This window comes from Sinocyclocheilus rhinocerous, unplaced genomic scaffold (assembly GCF_001515625.1).
Source record: "Sinocyclocheilus rhinocerous isolate Xijiao unplaced genomic scaffold, SAMN03320098_v1.1 scaffold1609, whole genome shotgun sequence".
NCBI classification, from domain to species: Eukaryota; Metazoa; Chordata; class Actinopteri; order Cypriniformes; family Cyprinidae; genus Sinocyclocheilus; species Sinocyclocheilus rhinocerous.
The window spans coordinates 638,861-657,904 of NW_015633539.1; the positions used below are offsets into that span (position 1 = coordinate 638,861).

At 36.1% G+C, this 19,044-nt stretch overlaps 1 protein-coding gene across 1 annotated transcript in view; it reads left to right on the forward strand.

Moving 5' to 3' along the window:
- LOC107744337 (general transcription factor II-I repeat domain-containing protein 1-like) overlaps positions 1 to 19,044 on the forward strand; it is a 26,615-nt gene that overhangs the window by 5,302 nt on the left and 2,269 nt on the right. The window contains exons 2-24 of the mRNA XM_016557915.1: positions 3,778 to 3,907; positions 4,005 to 4,146; positions 4,269 to 4,470; positions 4,883 to 5,277; positions 5,449 to 5,544; positions 7,212 to 7,295; positions 7,820 to 8,003; positions 8,540 to 8,565; positions 8,854 to 8,968; positions 10,434 to 10,477; positions 10,594 to 10,716; positions 13,212 to 13,271; positions 13,354 to 13,419; positions 13,526 to 13,709; positions 13,827 to 13,888; positions 14,843 to 14,908; positions 15,116 to 15,383; positions 15,488 to 15,516; positions 15,619 to 15,666; positions 17,933 to 18,010; positions 18,115 to 18,307; positions 18,430 to 18,467; positions 18,572 to 18,687. Coding sequence (XP_016413401.1) covers positions 3,782 to 3,907; positions 4,005 to 4,146; positions 4,269 to 4,470; positions 4,883 to 5,277; positions 5,449 to 5,544; positions 7,212 to 7,295; positions 7,820 to 8,003; positions 8,540 to 8,565; positions 8,854 to 8,968; positions 10,434 to 10,477; positions 10,594 to 10,716; positions 13,212 to 13,271; positions 13,354 to 13,419; positions 13,526 to 13,709; positions 13,827 to 13,888; positions 14,843 to 14,908; positions 15,116 to 15,383; positions 15,488 to 15,516; positions 15,619 to 15,666; positions 17,933 to 18,010; positions 18,115 to 18,307; positions 18,430 to 18,467; positions 18,572 to 18,687 — 2,745 coding nt within the window. The 5' untranslated portion in view covers positions 3,778 to 3,781. The remainder of the gene's footprint in view (positions 1 to 3,777; positions 3,908 to 4,004; positions 4,147 to 4,268; positions 4,471 to 4,882; positions 5,278 to 5,448; positions 5,545 to 7,211; positions 7,296 to 7,819; positions 8,004 to 8,539; positions 8,566 to 8,853; positions 8,969 to 10,433; positions 10,478 to 10,593; positions 10,717 to 13,211; positions 13,272 to 13,353; positions 13,420 to 13,525; positions 13,710 to 13,826; positions 13,889 to 14,842; positions 14,909 to 15,115; positions 15,384 to 15,487; positions 15,517 to 15,618; positions 15,667 to 17,932; positions 18,011 to 18,114; positions 18,308 to 18,429; positions 18,468 to 18,571; positions 18,688 to 19,044) is intronic.

A 19,044-nucleotide genomic window follows, 5' to 3' on the forward strand; every position in this document is an offset into this window, starting at 1 on the left:
GCTCATGTTGCATGTATGCAGCATCTTTGTTTGGATCATGATTAAAATGCAGTGGTTGCCTCTAATTTTAAATGGAAAGAGCACAGACAAAGCCTTAGTTTGTTTATATGAAGAGATTTATTTTATTTGTGTTACTTATTTATTTGATTTGGGGCTTGTTTTAAAATTTCAATTTAGTTTTGTTATTTACATTTACATTATATTTAAATTTTGTTATTTAGCAAACGCTTTTATCCAAATCGACTAACAAATGAGGACAATAGAAGCAATCAAAACCAACAAAAGAGCAATAATTTACAAGTGCTATATTAGTATATTATATTATTATTATAGTGTTATTTCAATTTCACAAAGAAACGTACAGTATTTTGTCCAAGCAATAATAAAAGGACACATTTAATTTATAATATGTCTAAAATCTAATTTTGTAAAAAAAAAAAAACGTGAATCAAATCGTGAAATCAAAATTGTGAATCGAATCGTGAGTTGAGTGAATCGTTACATCCCTAACATACATATATATATCTATATCTATATATATATTTTGTATGTATGGGTGTAGTTCACCCAAATATTCTGTCATCTTTTACTCAATGCAGAAATGTCTCAGTTTTTTTTTTTAAATCTTGGCTTTTGTCTGTTGACAAAATAAAATTAGCAAAAAGAAAAAAAAAATTATATGGCTGATTTTTTTTAAAGGGGGGACCCAGATAGCACCTAATAGCAAAACCTGACATTGTGACAAAGTTTTGCATGTGCAAGCACCTTTCACATTTTCTTCATAAATTGTAAAAGTCTTGTTTTATTGTCTGAAAACTTCCTGAACATGCAACGCAGGTTGTGCTGATTCTGACGTCCATTATTACGCTAAAGCATCAGAACATACACTAAAAAAATTTGGCGTTGGATTTACCTCAGAACTATTTCCACTCAGAAATTCCTAGTAAGTTTCACAAATAATTACAAAGAAACAGCAAGCAACACATTGAATTAAACGTGAAATTTGGAAGTAGAAAGACTGAAATTGTATTTTCTTTTAACACGTACTCCAGTAATCATTTACAACTTCGAAAAATCATTTTTACAGTGTAGCTGGACTTTATTTTTCAACTAAGGACCCAAAGTAGTGAATTAGATCTGGCCGTTTGAATGAATCCGAAATGAACTATAGATATAAGGTGTTGGTGTTCAGATGTTGTATGTAAGATTACGCTCAGGCAGAGGCATCCGGCTTTGAGCTGCAGCAGGATTTATAGGAGGTTTTCAGATGAGTAATAGTAGTACTGGGCTCTCTCTGTGCAGTCTGTGGTTTTGGCTTTGCCCGGAGGCTTGGATAATGGCTCCCAGTGTCTGGAGAGATTAAAGGCCAGAGCGGCATTGTTCACATGCCTCGAGATTAGTTTCCAAGGAAACGGATTGCAGTTGCCATGTGAACACAAGGCCCGGAATTAGGATTGCATTATTTATTTATTTGTTTTACAGCTCACATTCGTCATCCCTGATGTTTTTGCTTGTTTTTCATCTTTAAACTGTTGTTTGGTTTGTGCTTGTTTTTAAACCCACCTTAGTTTAGTCCGTACTCAAGTTTACAGCTTTCAGAGCCGACGTGGCTGAAATCGAGATTGGATTCAGGGGGGGCGTCTGTCGAGAGGGACGGGTAAAGTAGTTCACTTTAGAGGGCTCATGCTTCCAGGCCCTGTCTTGCTTCCAAGGAGAACAAATTAAGGATGAAGGGTTTTACGGCAATAATCTGAGCTAGCTTTAATTGGTTGACAAAGGCTTATCGTAATTAGCTACTTTCACATGTGTGTGACGGATTTTGGTGTATTAGCACAGGGAAGGGTATTACTATCACTTCCCAAAGCTTCTTATAGGTTTTTCCATCCTTCAATACATTTTGTACAGCCGAACATATTTTAAAAAGTTAATGGGGAGCTTGAAGCCTTCTTACTCTTTAGTATATAATTAACAAAACATATTGGTTTGTTTTTGCACGTAATTATTATGAGTCCATTAATTATGATTAGTTGTTAATACATTCCCATCATGTCTGTGCTTCCTGCAGACCGTAATCGCAGGGTAGATGGCATATCAGTGTTTCCTACAGAATTCTGATAGCTATTTGCTATGGATCCACCAAAATGAAAATTCTTGGCCGAAACCGAAAATTCTGGATGCACTTGGCCGAAAACTAGGGCTACTAGTCGACTAGTAGTCATTCATTTTTAGCAATTAGTTGACAAATTGCATGTTTATATTAATAAACCATATATAATTCATAATAACAGGCCTCTGGCCTATCAGCACTCAAGATTAATCTTGCAACAGCACACCGGCAGAAGTGATAATTATTAATGCGTCAGGGAGAAAAACAGCAAGAAGACTGCCTTAACAGTATGATAATTAATTGATAAACTATAATGTTATCTGTATTTTCGGCTGCAGCGATGAAGTCGACGGCACTGTCTCGTCATCTCCACGGACTGCAGACGTGCATGTTTCATATGGATTACATAATCTGAAAATATTTGTTTTCCATTTGAATTGGTTCATTTAAAAGTAGACATTTTACTTTCTATAGATATATTTTTCATGTCTGTGAGGCAAGCAGAGTTTCGGTTAATTTTTTTTGACCTGCTCAAGTTCACAGAGGCCTAGATGGCAGAAAGCACACCCTGTTTGTTTTCATTATTTTACAAAAGCACAACGTTTTGTTGTTATTGTGAGTGCACACAAATAAAAGTAAACCTTTTACAAATTTGAAAGATGTAGCTATTACTCTGTATGAGCAAAAATGACAGAGTATTTTAAGTTAAATGCAAATGATCACACCAGTGCCTCTAAGTTAACTGTCATGCAGTGAGCTCGCTACTCTTCAGCTTCCACACTCCGCACAAACACTTGAATAGCACACATTTTTCTAGGTTAATGTTAGAGCGAGCGGCCATGTAATGTTCACAATCATAATCATAAATAACAATAATATATAAACAACATACATACAAACAAACCATATTGCTAATGTACAATAAAAAAGTGTAGCCTACATTTTTAAGCTGTCATTAAAAAAACACTATTTCTAGCTTGCTTTCCCAAATTTATTATTATTATTATTATTTTTATTATTATTTCTGAGAAAGAATGTTTGGATGGCACACTGAAGGATAATATATTAATTACCAGCCTATAAAGCCTACATGTTGTCAGTAGTAAGCAACTGCACGTTTCATGAAACCTTGAGTACACAAATCATCAATTCATTTCGAAGACAGACATCATTGAAAGTAGTGATAACATGCAGTTCAGTAAGACAGATGCTGATTAAGTAACTTCTCTTATTTAGTGAGTTCATGAAAAGAACTAACTCAGATGAGTCATTTGTTCATGAATTGGATTACACTGAATACTGTTTGTTTCTCTGTCTATCCTGTGTGGTCAACTCAATAGCAAGAGATGCTTTTCACCGTACATCTGTCCCTTATAACATTTTTTATTCGTGTCAAATTAAATATGGTGTCTGCTGTAAGGTCCTTTAACAATCTGATAACAAACTTTGCTGACACTTTATTTTTGTGTACTTGTTACGTTACATGTACTTACTATAGTAATAACATGATTACAAACAACCGTAATAAGTACATGTTGTTAATTAATATATAATTGTTATGTGTTTTTAGTTTTAGTTTTAAGTTAATGAGTAATTAATTTTATATTTAGTGTAGCGTTATAGACCTGCATTGGATTTCAGTGTGCTTTATTCTGTGTCTCTTCCTGCAGAAGAATGGCACAGATACGGAAGCTTGGCTGTGATGGGATGAGGACCAACTCACGGCCAGAGCTCAAAGTTCCCCAAGTGTCAGCCAGACAAGAAATCCTCACCAGCCTAGTGTCTGCCCTGGACTCTGTGGTAAGACTGTAACCCGTTCTGAGTTTAAAGATACTTACGGTGTGTGTTTAATGCAGAATTTTGGTGGTGGATGACTTGATGTGAATTGTGTTTGCAGTGCTCTGCCATGTCTAAACTCAATGCTGAGGTGGCCTGTGTCACTGTGCATGAAGACAGCGTGATCGCCGTGGGAACAGAGAAGGGAAGAATCTTCCTAAACTCCAGAAAGGAAATACAGACAGACTTTCACAAATTCTGCAGTGAGTTAACACGAAATCAAAGTTGAAAACAATGGTTTTGAATGTAATCTGCACATAATAGTACAGGTGTTTAAATGGTAGTTGTGCTGTTTCCTCAGAAGTAACAGATTTATTTTCCACAGAAGTGTCCTGTCTGCAAGCATTGACCGCCATGAACTCCCACGCCAAAGTTCCTGATGTGGACTGCAGCAGGACTGGCAAAGACTGCGGGCAGCAGGGCAGACAGAGGGCCTTAACAGACACTCATTCCAACATCTTCGTCCTGAGGAAGATGGTGGAGGAGGTGTTCAGCGTGCTTATAATGGCTGTTGAAAATTCTGCTTTGTCATCACAGAAATAGTTATTGTAAATTGTAATAATATTTCATGATATTACTGTTTTTTTTGTATTTTTGATCAAAGAAATGCAGCTTTGGTGAAAGAGACTTCTTTCAAAAACTTTTAAAAATCTAACTGACTTTCAAACTTTTGAAGGATATGCTCTATGTACTGTACCTGTTTAGCACTATATTCATTGCAGGATCCATAAAAGACATATATCATTATCATAATTTTATATATATCATGTTTTACCTTATAATGAGTGACTATTGTCAGATGGTTTGTATTTAGCATTAAATCATATGAATAACTGCTCTCATTCAAAAAACATAATTGGTGTGAGTAGTTAGTGTAAGTCATTTGCAAACTCAAAGTAAAGTAAAGTAAAGTAAAGTAAAGTTGTTGTTTTTTTGAAGAAGAAGAAATTACTACAATTTTATCATTGTTTTATCATTTTGTCACTATCAGCACCCAATGAACAAAGACCAAAAATGTGTGTGTGTGTGTTTTAATAGAACACCAGAGGAACCCTCTCGGGATGCCAAATCCTGTCTGGAAGTCAACCATCACTCTTCGACCTCAAAGAGCGTAAGCAACCACGCCTCTGCCAAACCCTCTGTGCAGGACGCGTCTGCTTGCAACTCCATGCTCTCCAGCTTCCTGTACGGCATGCCCATGTCCTCCCAGCCTCACCCAGACAGCAAGCTGGACCTGAAGCCCACATCACTGCACAGCATAGGTAAAGAGCGGCTGGGCATGTGGGCATCCGCTGACGAGAAAGCGGTTCAGGCCAAGGAATGTGCTGACAATGGTAAGAGCCTCCTGTTGTTCTTCTATATACATTGGCTGCCAGTATATTTCTATGAATATTAGAGATGCACTTATGATGCGTGATGCTACTTGTGTAGGTGCTGAACCATATGGATATGGTTCTTTTTTATGTACTTAACTCTGACTTGCTCTGACTGTGTGTCTCTTCCAGGCGAGAGAGTAGGGCTGGCAGCAGATCTTACCCAGAGTCCTCCCAGCATCCATGTCTCCAAGCGCCTTCTGTTCTCCATAGTGCATGAAAAATCAGGTGGGCGACAGACTGTACTCACCATTACAGCGTCTGGCCAAGGACAAGCTGGCCTTCATTTCAGTGGAAGTTAATTTAAGTTAATTTCCTCCCTAAAATACAAAGACAAGGCATCTTCTCACATTTTAAAGGGATAGTTCACCCAATAATTAAAGTTCTGTCATTATTTATTCACCCTCATGTCGTTCCAAACCTGTATGCTGTTATGTAGTGAACACAAAAGGAGAATTTTTGAAGAGTCTTAATACAAGTTTTTTTTCCATATAGCATAAAAAAGCCCCACCATAAAAGCTGTCCAGATGACTCCTGCACTGTGTTTCAAGTCTTCTGACACCGTATGTTAACGTTACGCATGACGATTGAAAATGTTGTCATCATTCCTAATTGTATTAGTCATTATTCACTGCTATTCACCAAAAAATTTACGTTTTTAGGAATACAATTTTATATAAACCAGGTGAATGATATATTAACATTCCCCTCTGTAAAAACCTTCAGAATAAAAAACAAAAACAAAAAACAGCCTTTAAAGATATGTATTATATTTGAAATCTACAGACACAAATAGATAAAGCGTCATAAAATAAATACTTGAATTTATATTTTGGATGTTTTCTTTCCACTAGTCTGAAAGAATATTTATGGAATCAAATGAAAGTTATAGAAACAAAATAGCAAAAAATCTCAAAAATGATCAGTGCTTGAAAAAACAATGGTTTTGCTTGTGGTGTTTTGTCTTTAAGTTTTCAAGGCATTTTTTGTCCATTTCAGAGCTTTGACTAAAGGGATAAAGCGAACTAGTCATTTGGACTCCTTTCCTTTTTTTGGAGCATGACATATTGATGTGTTTATTATAAACTGTTCTTTAGTTTATAAAAACATGGTATGATGATTCTTCAGAATTTCTCTTATGTTTCACCTTCAATAGGGTGAGTAAATAATGACAGAATTTTTTAGGTGAACTATTCCTCCCAGTAAGAAAACACAATCATTTTAACTATGTTAAGCTCTCTGGAAAATAAATAAATCATATCTAATGATCCACAAATCGTTCGGTAACACTTTATTTTAAGGACCAATTCTCGCGATTAATTAGTTGCTTATTAGCATGCATATTACTAGCATATTGCCTATTTATTAGTACTTATAAAGCACATATTAATACCTTATTCTGCTTGACCATATTTTATGATCCCTTAATCCAACCCCGTACCTAAACTTAACAACTACCTTATTAACTATTAATAATCAGCAAATTAGGAGTTTGTTCAGGGAAAACTCTTAGTTAATAGTGAATATGTGTTCCCTATTCTAAAGTGTTACCGATTGTTCTTTATATATGAGTGGTATTTGCTACAGGCGGGTGAAACATAAAGAGAGCTGAACTTGGCAGAGTGGGCAGTAGTAATGGGAGTTTAGCCAGGTCACCTGGGCTACCAAAGTCTGTTCCTCTCAAAAGATCAGCATGAGATCTTCAGTGACTGCAGAGAGTCAAGACCTGCCTTAATTGTCTCCTATGTCTAAAAGTACAGAGGAAAACCTCGGTGTATGCAAATGCATTTCACAAAATGTTAATTGAGACTGTGACATTATTGCTTTTGCCTTAATAGGGAACATATAAAATTTGATTGTTACATGATACTTTTTTTTTTGTATTTCATGCACAGAAAAATGGGATTCGTTCATCGGGGAGACTGAGGATATCAACACCCTTCGAGAATGTGTTCAGATCCTCTTCAACAGTAGATATGGTGAGCTGAAGTCACAATGCAGAATTCACAGTCATACAATAAAATACTGCATATTAATGATAGCTGGAGCATGTAATTTTTTTCAGTGTTAACCTTGACATATAAAATACTAGTGCAAACAATAATTTTTTTGAAAAATTTATTAATTTATTAAGCCTTTAGAAAAAAAACTCTTGTTGTTGATAACTTAGAGGCCTTCTAAATGAGTGGATCAAAAATACAGCAGGCTTTATAGGGTTAAAGTATTTTCTCTTATCCCAGATTAATATGCAGAGAACTGTAAGTAAACCATTAGTAGGTTGATTCATCTGAAAGGTGTAAACACTGTACCTCTGTGGTGCTATCAAAACAACCAGCAACACTGGCTCAACCAATGGTGTGTGTTTGGGGCGGGGCCACCTTTTTTGGTTGACCAATGGCAGTTAGGGGATTTTAAAACATCATTTAAAATGTTTTCGATGCTGGTAGCGCAGAGTATCACATACTTCAGCTTTAACTTATCACTTGTTTGATGTTCATTTCAGCTGAAGCATTAGGCCTGGATCACATGGTTCCTGTGCCATACCGGAAAATCGCCTGTGATCCTGAGGCGGTAGAGATCATTGGAATTCCAGACAAGATTCCCTTCAAGAGACCATGCACTTACGGTGTGCCTAAACTCAAACGGATCCTGGAAGAAAGGCATGCTGTCCGCTTTGTTGTCAAAAGGTTTGAAACTCCATCTAAACATTCCTTTATTGGAGAACTAATGTTGACCTGATGAGAGAGATTTCCTTCTGTGTCAGTTAAGATGAATTGAGCCGTAGTCAGAGTTAAACCAGAATAGTTAAACTGAAACAGCGGCAGTGTGATTTGTAGCTCTTCCAATTTCAACATGTGACGACAGTGTCAGAGATTTAATTACTGATAACCTTTCATTTTTTCGTCATGTAATTAACTGTGTGGCTCATTGAAAATGAATCCAGATATTGGTACTGGATATACTGAGTTTTTAATTTGCTTCATAAGAAAAAAAAAATGTCTAGCCGTCTTTGCCATCTGGCAGAGCGGCGCTAGGCATCCAAAGTGGAGCGTCATGCTGGTTGTGGTAACCATTGCCATACATGAGCCAGCGTGGAGCCGCTGATTTGGCGTAATGAGGAAATCTCCTGCTGCTCGGCACTAGACATGCGTAGACAGCATTTCAATGTTTTAATATGCTTATGGCTCACATGAACTCACAATTTTTTCTTTTCTTTTCTTAGAATGTTTGACGAACGAATTTTTACTGGTAAGCATTTCCTTAACCAGTATTTGTTTGGCTCCTGTTTACTTAGTGCACTTATTATAATGTAATAGCATTGTTATTACATAGCATTGCACCTTTTTTTGCAATGTAAAAAGTGAAAATGTCCTGTTGTTTCCTAAGGAGCTATTTCTACCTTGCCTGACCTTTAACAAATTAATTTTTTTCATTTAACCTTATATAGACAGGTTTATTCAGTCTTATTCAATAATATTTCTGATTGAAATGAATTAGATGTTACAACATTAAGCACATTTTAACATTTTCTTCAAGCTGCTGGTAAAGTAGCTAAGGAGGAGGGCAAACAGGATGGTGAGGATGGATTCCCAGATGGCCTCAGGGTCCCGAGCTCTTCTCTAGAGCTGATCAGCAACACTCACAGTAGCAGGTACCAATTTACCTTTCCTGTCACCACAGAAGCATAATATCTGTATTTTCTTAGAGATAGATTGCGTCTTTTTATTTTCCTGTAGCCATACACTGAAATTTCAGCTGTAGGAAAGAAATTTCAGCTGAAAATGTGACCTGAAACTCTGTTGAAACAAATCTGATAACTTTGGCTACGTTCACACTGCAAGCCTTAGTGCTCAGTTCTGCTTTATTGCTCAGATCTGATTTTTTGGTTGGCTGTACACATCATATTTATTGTGGCCAAAATCAGTGTGGATTGCTCACAGCCTCGAACTGACCCGTATGTCCAAAAGAACAATAACAAGATGATTTCATGTGCAGGCAATAAGGAGGATGAAGACAAGGATGAAGAGAAAGAGAGCAAAGTTTTTCAAGTTTGCCCTTTAGTTTTTGCTTAACCATAATACTTACAGCTCACTGTCCCTCCACTGGCTACCGTCATGACTGTCTTCCATATTATCCGAGCGACCAAAGAGCTACCGTTGTGTAAAATCTTTGGAGTGCATTGTATCAGCGCAGAAATGTGACGAATGTCAATCTAGAGTGACATAAAAGTCTGATGTGAATTCGGCTGAAATTATTGTGGTCTTAGTCCACCTGAAAATAGTCCCCAGCACGCTCCCTGTGCAAGCAGGTGGTCACGTTGGTTATGTTGACGGAAGTTAGCCTATTTTCAGGCGCTGTGTAATATCATTGCGCCTGCTGCACCCATGGTACGGCAGCAAAGTTCCTTGATTATTAAACCAGAATGAGAGTATAGTTCCTAGCCATATCGGCCTAGAAAATCGCAACTTTTCATTTTCCGTCGGTCTTAGTACACGATGTAACTACAGAAGAGTCACGTTTTAAATAGGAAAAACAGAGAAACTCTTTGGTCATTTTTGAGCGAGATGCTAACGGTCTAGTCAGATTCAATGATCTATGCTAAGCTACAGCTAAAAGTGCTACCGCCAGACCTGGAGATTGGCTGAATGGATTAGAAAACGGTAAAACTCAACTGTTTAACTCTAGGGGAGTTGGAAAATGAGCCTATTTTCAAAAATAGTGGAGTGCTTCTTTAATAAAAATAGCTTCCTATTCTCTGCTTGCCATGTATACAGACTTAACACATCTCATGTAACACAGTGCTTGTATATAATAATCAATAGGAGAGTTAATTAGCAAGTCTTTATTCTCTGTTTTCTGCATATATATTTATTTATTTATTTATTTTTATATTTTTTTATATTATAGGCTAACAATATATTGTTATTCAAAACCAAGACTAATTTAAAATCAGAAATGTCGACTTTTGGCCTAGCGTGTCAGATGTTCCGCATTTGGCCTTGAAATTTCTTTTGGGTATATCCCTTTTTTCTTGTAATTAAGAAAATGATAGAGAAATAGCTAGTAAAGATGCATTTGTGTGCAAAATGCTGAAGGAAATCTTGTTTTTGTTTCAGATCAACAAGCTCCTGTGTCAGTCCTTTGGCTGAGTGTGAAGCAGGTAGATTGTCCGCTCATCATTTTAATACAGCTTTGGCTTCTGCCTTGCAGTTTTATGATTATAAAACATATTCTAAGTGTAAAATTCAAAATAAACCAGTGTGCTTTATTTTTCAGGGCCATCTGGGGACTGTCTGCCTTTGAAGAAGATCAAAACGGAGCCCCCAGATGGTGAAATTATCCAGGTGACAGTGCCAGGTATGGTCTCCCAGCCCCACTGTAAAGCTCACGCTGAGAGTTGTAATATTTCAGCCTGGTACCTCAAGTTTTGTTCTCTTTTTGGTGTTATTGTTAGTTAACAACAATCATCTGTGCAGAAATTTAAATAAAGTTGTGAGTTGAAAGCAGCATGAAATCCCTGTAGGTCTACTGGATGGGAATGCATTAGCATATTTCACTTACTCACAGAGAGGAAGTGTGTCTCTGATGGTTGCCTTCTGATTTAAAAATATTTGCTCTCATTTTCCACCCTGCTGTGCAGTGATCTGAGCCTTTGAGGACAGGCAGGACATTTTGCACAAACTAAACTGGAGGAACATCATATATATGAACTGAAAATTTTAGCTCAAGTGCTGCATGAACAATATTGAAATACATCATTCTGATCAAATGTGACTTTTTACCTCGTCTTTACCTTCCGACCTTAGTTAAAGACCCTATTTATGTTAAATTTTTTAAAAATATCTTTCATTTTAAATTAAAGTTTAAATTTCCCTCGCTTCAGCAGTGCACGTTATTTTCACAATCTTTTATCAAAATGTATTTTTTCCGTCTCTCAAACCACTTTTCAATACATCTACTTTGAAACACCTGTCAAACAGAGACCACTATTTATGATCCTGTCATAAATTTTTGTTTCTGTGCATTTTTTTTTTTTTGTCATTTAACATCCTGTTTCACTTGGAAATATGTTAGATTATGGAAGGACTATGAATGCTGCATCATGTTGACTTTAAAATCAAATGGGGTCTTATGTACTTTCTTAATAAATATCACTGGTTTATACAAAATGTTCAGCACTCTTCAAAAGTTTGGAGTCAGTGAGATTTTTTTTAAAGAAATTAATACATTTTAGCAAGGATGCATTATATTGATCAAAAGTGACAGTAAAGAAATTTATAATATTACAAAAATATATATATATATATACAGGGCTGTACGTTAACTTTTTTTTCACAGTGGTAAGACCAGAGTTTTACATTTCTCATTCAACTCCAATCCCAATCCCCCAGTCTTACCCAAACAGTAGTCTCACCCGAGTCAGATCCAGTGTCAAACCTGTTCCCAGTGCTGTGCTAGTTTACCCACTACAGTAAACCCACATCCAATAGAATACCCTAAATAGACTCCCAGTGTTAGCGCCCCTACTATATAGAAATACACTGTGAGTTGATATGAACGCTCAACTGGTCTGATGTATGTACAGTATTTAACAGGAAGGAAACCTTGGTTATTGAAAAAAATTAAAATTGTTTTAAAATTCCTTTTTTAGTTATGCTATAAAATATTTTGTCGTCTAGGTGTTGTTGTTTTTTTGTAGAGTAAGTCTTGCAGGTAAGCCAGAGATGTCAGATTTTTTGAGTTGGTTCTTTTCCATGAATTGATTTGGTCAGAATGATTCATTAGTGAGTCAGTCTGAATCAAAATGAGTTTGAAAAATCCTTATTCACGAATCATGAATGACTGGCAAGGCTATAGAAAAGTCATGGAAATTCATTGGTCACAAAGTGTGGTTTATACAAAATGTGCACTACAGTTCAAACGTTTGGGGTCAGTAAGATTTTCTAAAGAAATAAATCCTTACAGCAAGGATGTATAACATTTATAATGTTACAAACTATTTCTATTTCAAATTAATGTTGTTCTTTTGAACTTTTAATTCATCAAAGAATCTTGAAAGAAATGTAACCCAGTTTCCACATAAACATATTAAGCAGCACAACTGTTTTCAACATTGATGATAATAAGAAATGTTTCTTGAGCACCTGCAGTAATGATGCTGAAAATTCGGCTTTGCCATCACAGGAATAAATTACATTTTAAAATATATGAAAATAGAAAGCAGACGTTTTAAATTGTAAAATTATTTCACAATATTGCTGTTTTTGCTGTATTTTTGATCAAATAAATGCAGCCTTGGTGAGCAAAAAAGACTTCTTAAAAAAAATAAAATAAAAATCTTGCCAACCCCAAACATTTGAACAATAGTGTATTTACAATTTTTTTTAAGAATTTAATATTTGAATCTGTATTTTACCTTTACATTTACATTTAGTCATTTAACAGACGCTTTTATCCAAAGCGACTTACAAATGAGGACAATGGAAGCAATCAAAATCAATAAGAGAGCTTAAAAATAAATATAATCTGATATTGCAGTTTTGTTTATTTTTAAATAATTTAATGGCTTTATTTTATACTTTGCAAATCATTTATAAACATTTGGTTACTTTTGTTATAATTTTTAAAAATTACTTGTACAGGAGTCAGGTGTAGAAACTTGGCATTGTTGAAGCGTTCATATTAACTCACAGATTAAGCATTTTGACTCGTAATTAATAACACTGGATTTGTTATGTTGAAGTTTGCATTACACAAATGGTCACTGGAGTAAACCACAGGTGAGTTGAATCATCAAAACACCTCTTGCAAGCTTGTAGACGTTACATCATCAAATCATACACACAGGAATATTTCCCATGTGCTACAGTCATGTTAATGTTATTCTGTTTGTATCTCTGCAGAAGATTTAACGCCGAAGTCTACAACTCAAGGGCTCAAGAGAGCTGTTGAAGGTAAAACTCCATTTCGAAAGATCACTCAGCTTTGTCTTTAGATATTTTAGGCTGTTGGTGTGATTGTCCTCCCTTTCCCCAGAAGACATCGGAGAGATGATCCTTCAGCTGCGAAATCAAGTCGAGAGCCTGTTCAGCTCCAAGTACAGTGAGTCATGGACTTACTCACTCACTCGATGATTTACAATCAACTGTGACAGCAGCCTGCATATTTGCCAGTCAACCAGTCAAATCATCTCTCTTTCTTGTTCTAGGTGAGGCTCTTGGTCTGCCTGAACCGTCTAAAGTGCCGTATTCCAAGTTCCAGATGTATCCAGATGATCTGTATGTCACAGGGCTGCCAGAAGGGATGACTTTTCGAAGGCCGAACTGTTTAGGAGCAGCAAAACTTCGGAAGATTCTTGCCGCCAGTAGTCAGATTACATTTGTTATAAAGAGGTATACTCATACAAAACACATTACAATGATCTGACAAATTTGTTCAGACTCACATAAAACCACTACAGTGTCTAAAGAAGTGATGTAACAACGATGTGCCTTTTTTGTTTTGGTCAGGCCAGAATTGTTGACAGAACAGGTCAAACATGAAGGTGTCTCTAAGACGACCTCTGATTCAGGTGAAGTAATTTTATTAAGTCTCTCCTGTACAGAAATTATAAGCAAATTATTTTTAATTTTGGTTCGTTTTTAACAAGAACTTATTTGTTAGAATTAAATAAACAACAATGAAGTTCTTTTATAATGACAGTACATTGAAGATTTGAAAATAACTATAAATAAACTATATTCAATCGCTGCATTTTTTTTCCAGAAAGATGCAGTGGTAACCTTAACATTTTATTTTAAGATTTAACATTTGTAAATGGTCTAAAGCAAGAGTTATAAAAATTCTGAAAATCTTTTAGAGCTCATAATTTGTTTATAACATATAACGTGTATAAAACTTGTAATATAACATATTACACATTAATGAATAAATCAGTATATATAAAATTATTATTTAAGTGACATGTTTGTTTTTTTTGTTTTTTTGTTCATTATAAGCTATAGTTTCTGAACTTTAATTCAAAACATACTCATGATTTTATGGCATCAATTAGTGCTTTATTTAATCAGAAACACAGTCTAAATATTATATGTGTATTTTGCTTTAATTTTATTAGAAATAGGTCAACAGCGCCCCTTATGGAATTAAAACTCCTTACTGAGCGGGCATTAGGACCCGGGGGAGGCTGCCGCTGCACATGCTATTACTGTTTACTCTATCACACACCTATTCTGTACGTGCATTCTCAGTTTAAATGCAGCGAATCAAACAGTGAATCTAATCATCATTCAGGCAAAACTTTGCTTCAAGAATGAGCCACAATGCTGACGTGATCTAATCGCTAGCACACCCTGAGCACATGGGAGTTAATGTATTCCTCTTATCGGCAAGACATATCGGCATATTTTTTCATATCGGGCCGATGCCGATATTTACATTTGAAGCCATTATCGGCCGATTCCGATATTGGTCCGATTATATCGTGCATCCCTAAATATAATGCTTCTTTTGATTAAATGTTCAGCAGAGACTGACTCCAAAGACCAATCAGATGACCCGGGACTTGCCTCCAAAAGACCAGGATTCTCAGGTAACACCATGATTAAGATATCAGGCGTTGTACACAGTAAGTTTGTGACTTTATTACATCCTGACTAAATTAAGTGATTCAGTTGATCCATGTGTCAAGTGTCCATCTTTTGGATGCCAGTTTCACGTTCAAAACTTCATTCCTTCTAACCTTTCCCGATATGCTATCACTAAACCGTTGGCTTTTCTAACATTGTTCTGCCCACAGACAGTTTAGAGGCCAAGCTCTCCCGTATCGACTTGGCGAACACTCTGCGAGAGCAGGTCCAAGACCTGTTCAACAGGAAATATGGCGAGGCACTGGGCATTAAGTATCCTGTGCAAGTGCCTTACAAGAGGATCAAGAGTAACCCTGGCTCAGTGATTATAGAGGGCTTGCCCCCTGGCATCCCCTTCAGAAAACCCTGTACCTTCGGCTCACAGAATCTAGAGAGGATATTAGCGGTGGCAGACAAGATCTCTTTCAGTATTACAAGGTGAGGGGCTGCAGCAAGTTTTTGAAGAGCTTTCGAACTTTTAGATCTTTTTAAATAAGGAAAAAAAAGTGATTAATTTGTGTATTTTTGTCTTATCTTTTCAGGCCTTTCCAAGGGCTTATTCCCAAGCCAGGTAAGCTGTGAAAATTTCATAGCACTGCTTTTTTTAAATTGTCTATATTTTTGCTGAATTACTCATGGAAATAAGTGAATCAAATCCTGTTTACTTTGCCAGCACCACGACGAATAACCATATTGAAGAAAGGTTATACTCCAATAAGTGGTAAGAATAAGGCATAATTTATGATAGGGATGCACCGATACCGATACTGGTATCGGTATCGGGCCCGATACTGAGCTCTTGTACTCGTACTCGTACTCGTTAAAATGCCCCGATACCAAACGCCGATACCACACAGCATGTGATAAGTGCCATATTCAGACAAAGAAACACCGACAACAGAACAACAGACAGCAGAATGGAGTTAAGGATGTCTACTACGAAGTATATGTATGCAACGAATATAACGTTAAACTTTCAGTATTAACGCCTGTATTCTGATGGGCATAATTAAGTGTGAAAATAACCGAAGGATATACAGTCAAACCAAAAATGTTTCAGAGACCAGATATAATTTTTGGATATTTTTTTTACTAGTGGGTGCAGGACACTATTGCTCATTTATGTAAGTGAGGATAGCAAATAAAGTAAAATGTGACAAATTATACCCAAAAATTCTGCATACAGTGGACTACCAGTAAAACTGATACAAATTTAGGACCAAAAATTATTCAGACCGAGTCTGGGAAAAAAAAATTGAAGTTCAGGTTTTCATGAAGTTGGGTGACAGCATGCCCAGGAGACTACAGGCTGTCATTGAGGCTAAGGGTTGCCCGACTAAGTATTGATAGTTGTGTAAATACTGTCATACTAACAGCTGTCTGAATTATTTTGGTTGATTGTAATCTATTACATACCTTTCTATCAAAGTTATCTAGCATTATCAAGATGAATTTGTTCTGACAGTTTAACTCTGAGTTCTTGTCATATTTTATTACCATTTTCTAAACTATAGTGAATAAACTGTGATAATGTGAGAAAAGATGAAGGTGTCTAAATAGATTTTGGTTTGACTGTATCTATTTGATAAATGAAGTTAACCAACTAACATTATACATACTCTTTTGTTTTCTGTACCCAATATTTAAAAAATTTACAAATGCAATAAAAATATCGGTATCGGTACTCTGTATCGGCAAGTACCAAAAATAAAAGTATCGGTATCGGGCGAGTACTGGAAAAAGTGGTATCGGTGCATCCCTAATTTATGATAGATTTAGTGTTGTGGTTATTTATTGCAATTAAAGGCACAATATGTAATTTTCGCCGCTAGAGTGCGCGTATTCAAAATAAACAAATAGACAAAGGCGTAGTTTGATGACGCCGTGACTGAGTGTGGAATCATGGGAGTTGTCGTCTTCATCCCCACAGCCGATGCAATCCGACGGGACTCGGGCAGAAATCATGTTCATGGATGAGCTAATGATTTATTAACGTAGTAGAATGAAGCAGGGTGAGGCTGAAAGTCGTCGAAGCGAAACGAGGCCGCTGAATGAGCGTGACACACGGCTCGAAAGCAGCGGCGCTTTTATTATGCCACAGTCGACCGCTTCCGCTCCTTCCGGAAAGTAGCGGAAGGAAGCAGCGCTGTTTTATCATACTAGACAGGTTTGAAAGTTCTGTTATAATGCTACTCTGTGCGGTCGTCACCGGTCTAATAAAACGCACAACATATTAAAGCTTCTTTGGTGTTTCCATGTTTTCTACAAAACAAAACCGGAAATCGAGGGGTTTTGACGTCATTGGCAGGCGACACAATGACACTATGGACACGGTCCGTGTCACTAGTTAAAATTGCTTATTTCTCTGGATTTAAACATTCTTCGAAACATTTGGGATAATGTAAGTACACAAGTCAGCTAAATATATAACACTGTTCTAGTGGTTTTTGGATATTTTAATAAAAAAATCTTACATATTGTGCCTTTAATGCACAAGTGTCCATGTCTACACTGGAAGTGCAGAGCATTGTGGTGCGACCAAACTAGGATCATTCCTACTATAATCAATAAAATCCACTTTAGTTTTACTGTTTGACTGAGATAAAATTATTCCGTTTGCAAATATACAGCAGTTCAAAAGTACGATTTTTTAAATTGTTTTTGACAGAAGTCTTTTATGCTCACGCTTTTTTTTTTTTCAGGATTCTTTGATGTTCAGGGGTTTTTTTTGTTATGAGAAAATTAGCCATTACTATAAAATAGTTTATTCACTTATTTAATCGTTTGTAATACTCTAAAATATATTAAAACAGTTTATTATAAAACAGTCAATGTCCAAGAGATTTTCTTTGAAAAATAAAGCAGGATAAGTCTAGCCTTAAGCATGAATCCATGTAAAATCTGTTTACTATGATTGATTTAGCTAGCATAAAAAGTTACGTTAATGTTGAATCTGTCAGTAAACTTGTCTTATCGCTGTCCAACAGAAGAAGACGAGGTCAACCGGATGGGAGAGAAAGTGATATTAAGGGAACAAGTTAAAGAACTCTTCAATAAAAAATATGGTATGTTAATTACTAATAACTGATTTATTCCTTTGTGCAAACAAACATATTTTTGTGGTTTTGAAAATACTCCAGTGCTTCATTTGTGACTGTCTTGTGTTCAGGTGAAGCTTTGGGTCTGGAGCGCTCAGTCATTGTTCCATACAAGTTAATCCGTGCCAATCCAGGCTCACTGGAAGTGTGTGGACTTCCGGATGATATTCCCTTCAGGAATCCTAATACTTATGACATAGTTCGGTTGGAAAAAATCCTGCAAGGCCAAGATGAAATTACTTTCAATATCAAAACCCCTCTACAGTAAGTGTTGTGTCAGATATGATTGTAGTGATTGTGTAGCATGAGCAATGCTTGCTGTGTTTAGTACTTGTACTTTATATATGTAAGTGTTGTTTGATCTCATTGATTTTGCCTTTGTTTAGGCCTTTCACAGAGTTATGTACTCAATCTTGTAATAAAGGTAATTTCTATTTCACTTTTGGAAACAAAATGTAATAAAAATGAAAAAATAAATAAATGTTTACAAATGCCAATTAGCGCAAATGTGTACATCCTCTTTTGCAGAAGGTAAAGAAGTGTCTACAAATCGACGCAAACGTAAACGAGTACTTGACAACAGTCAAGCATCCATGCCCACTGGAGCAGACTCAACACTATCAACCAATCAGATTCCTGTCATGGTAAGCAAACATATTATAGATGAGTGGTTTTCTAATTACGCTTTTTTTTTTAATCTTTATTTCGTCATAAAAGGCTTTTTCATCCCAGAATACGTTTATAATGTGACATTTTTTGAACAAGATTCAATGAGGAATAAAATGTGGAGTAGGACTTAATAAATAGGCAGTTAGATACTCGTTAAAGGGGTCATATGATGCTTTTTTAAAGATCATTATTTTGTGTATTTGGTGTAACAGAATATGTTGACATGCTTTAATGTTCAAAAAACACATTATTTTTCAAATACTGTACATTATTGTAGGTCCTCTATGCCCCGCCTCTCTCAAACGCTTCGTTTTCTACAAAGCCCCCTCCTT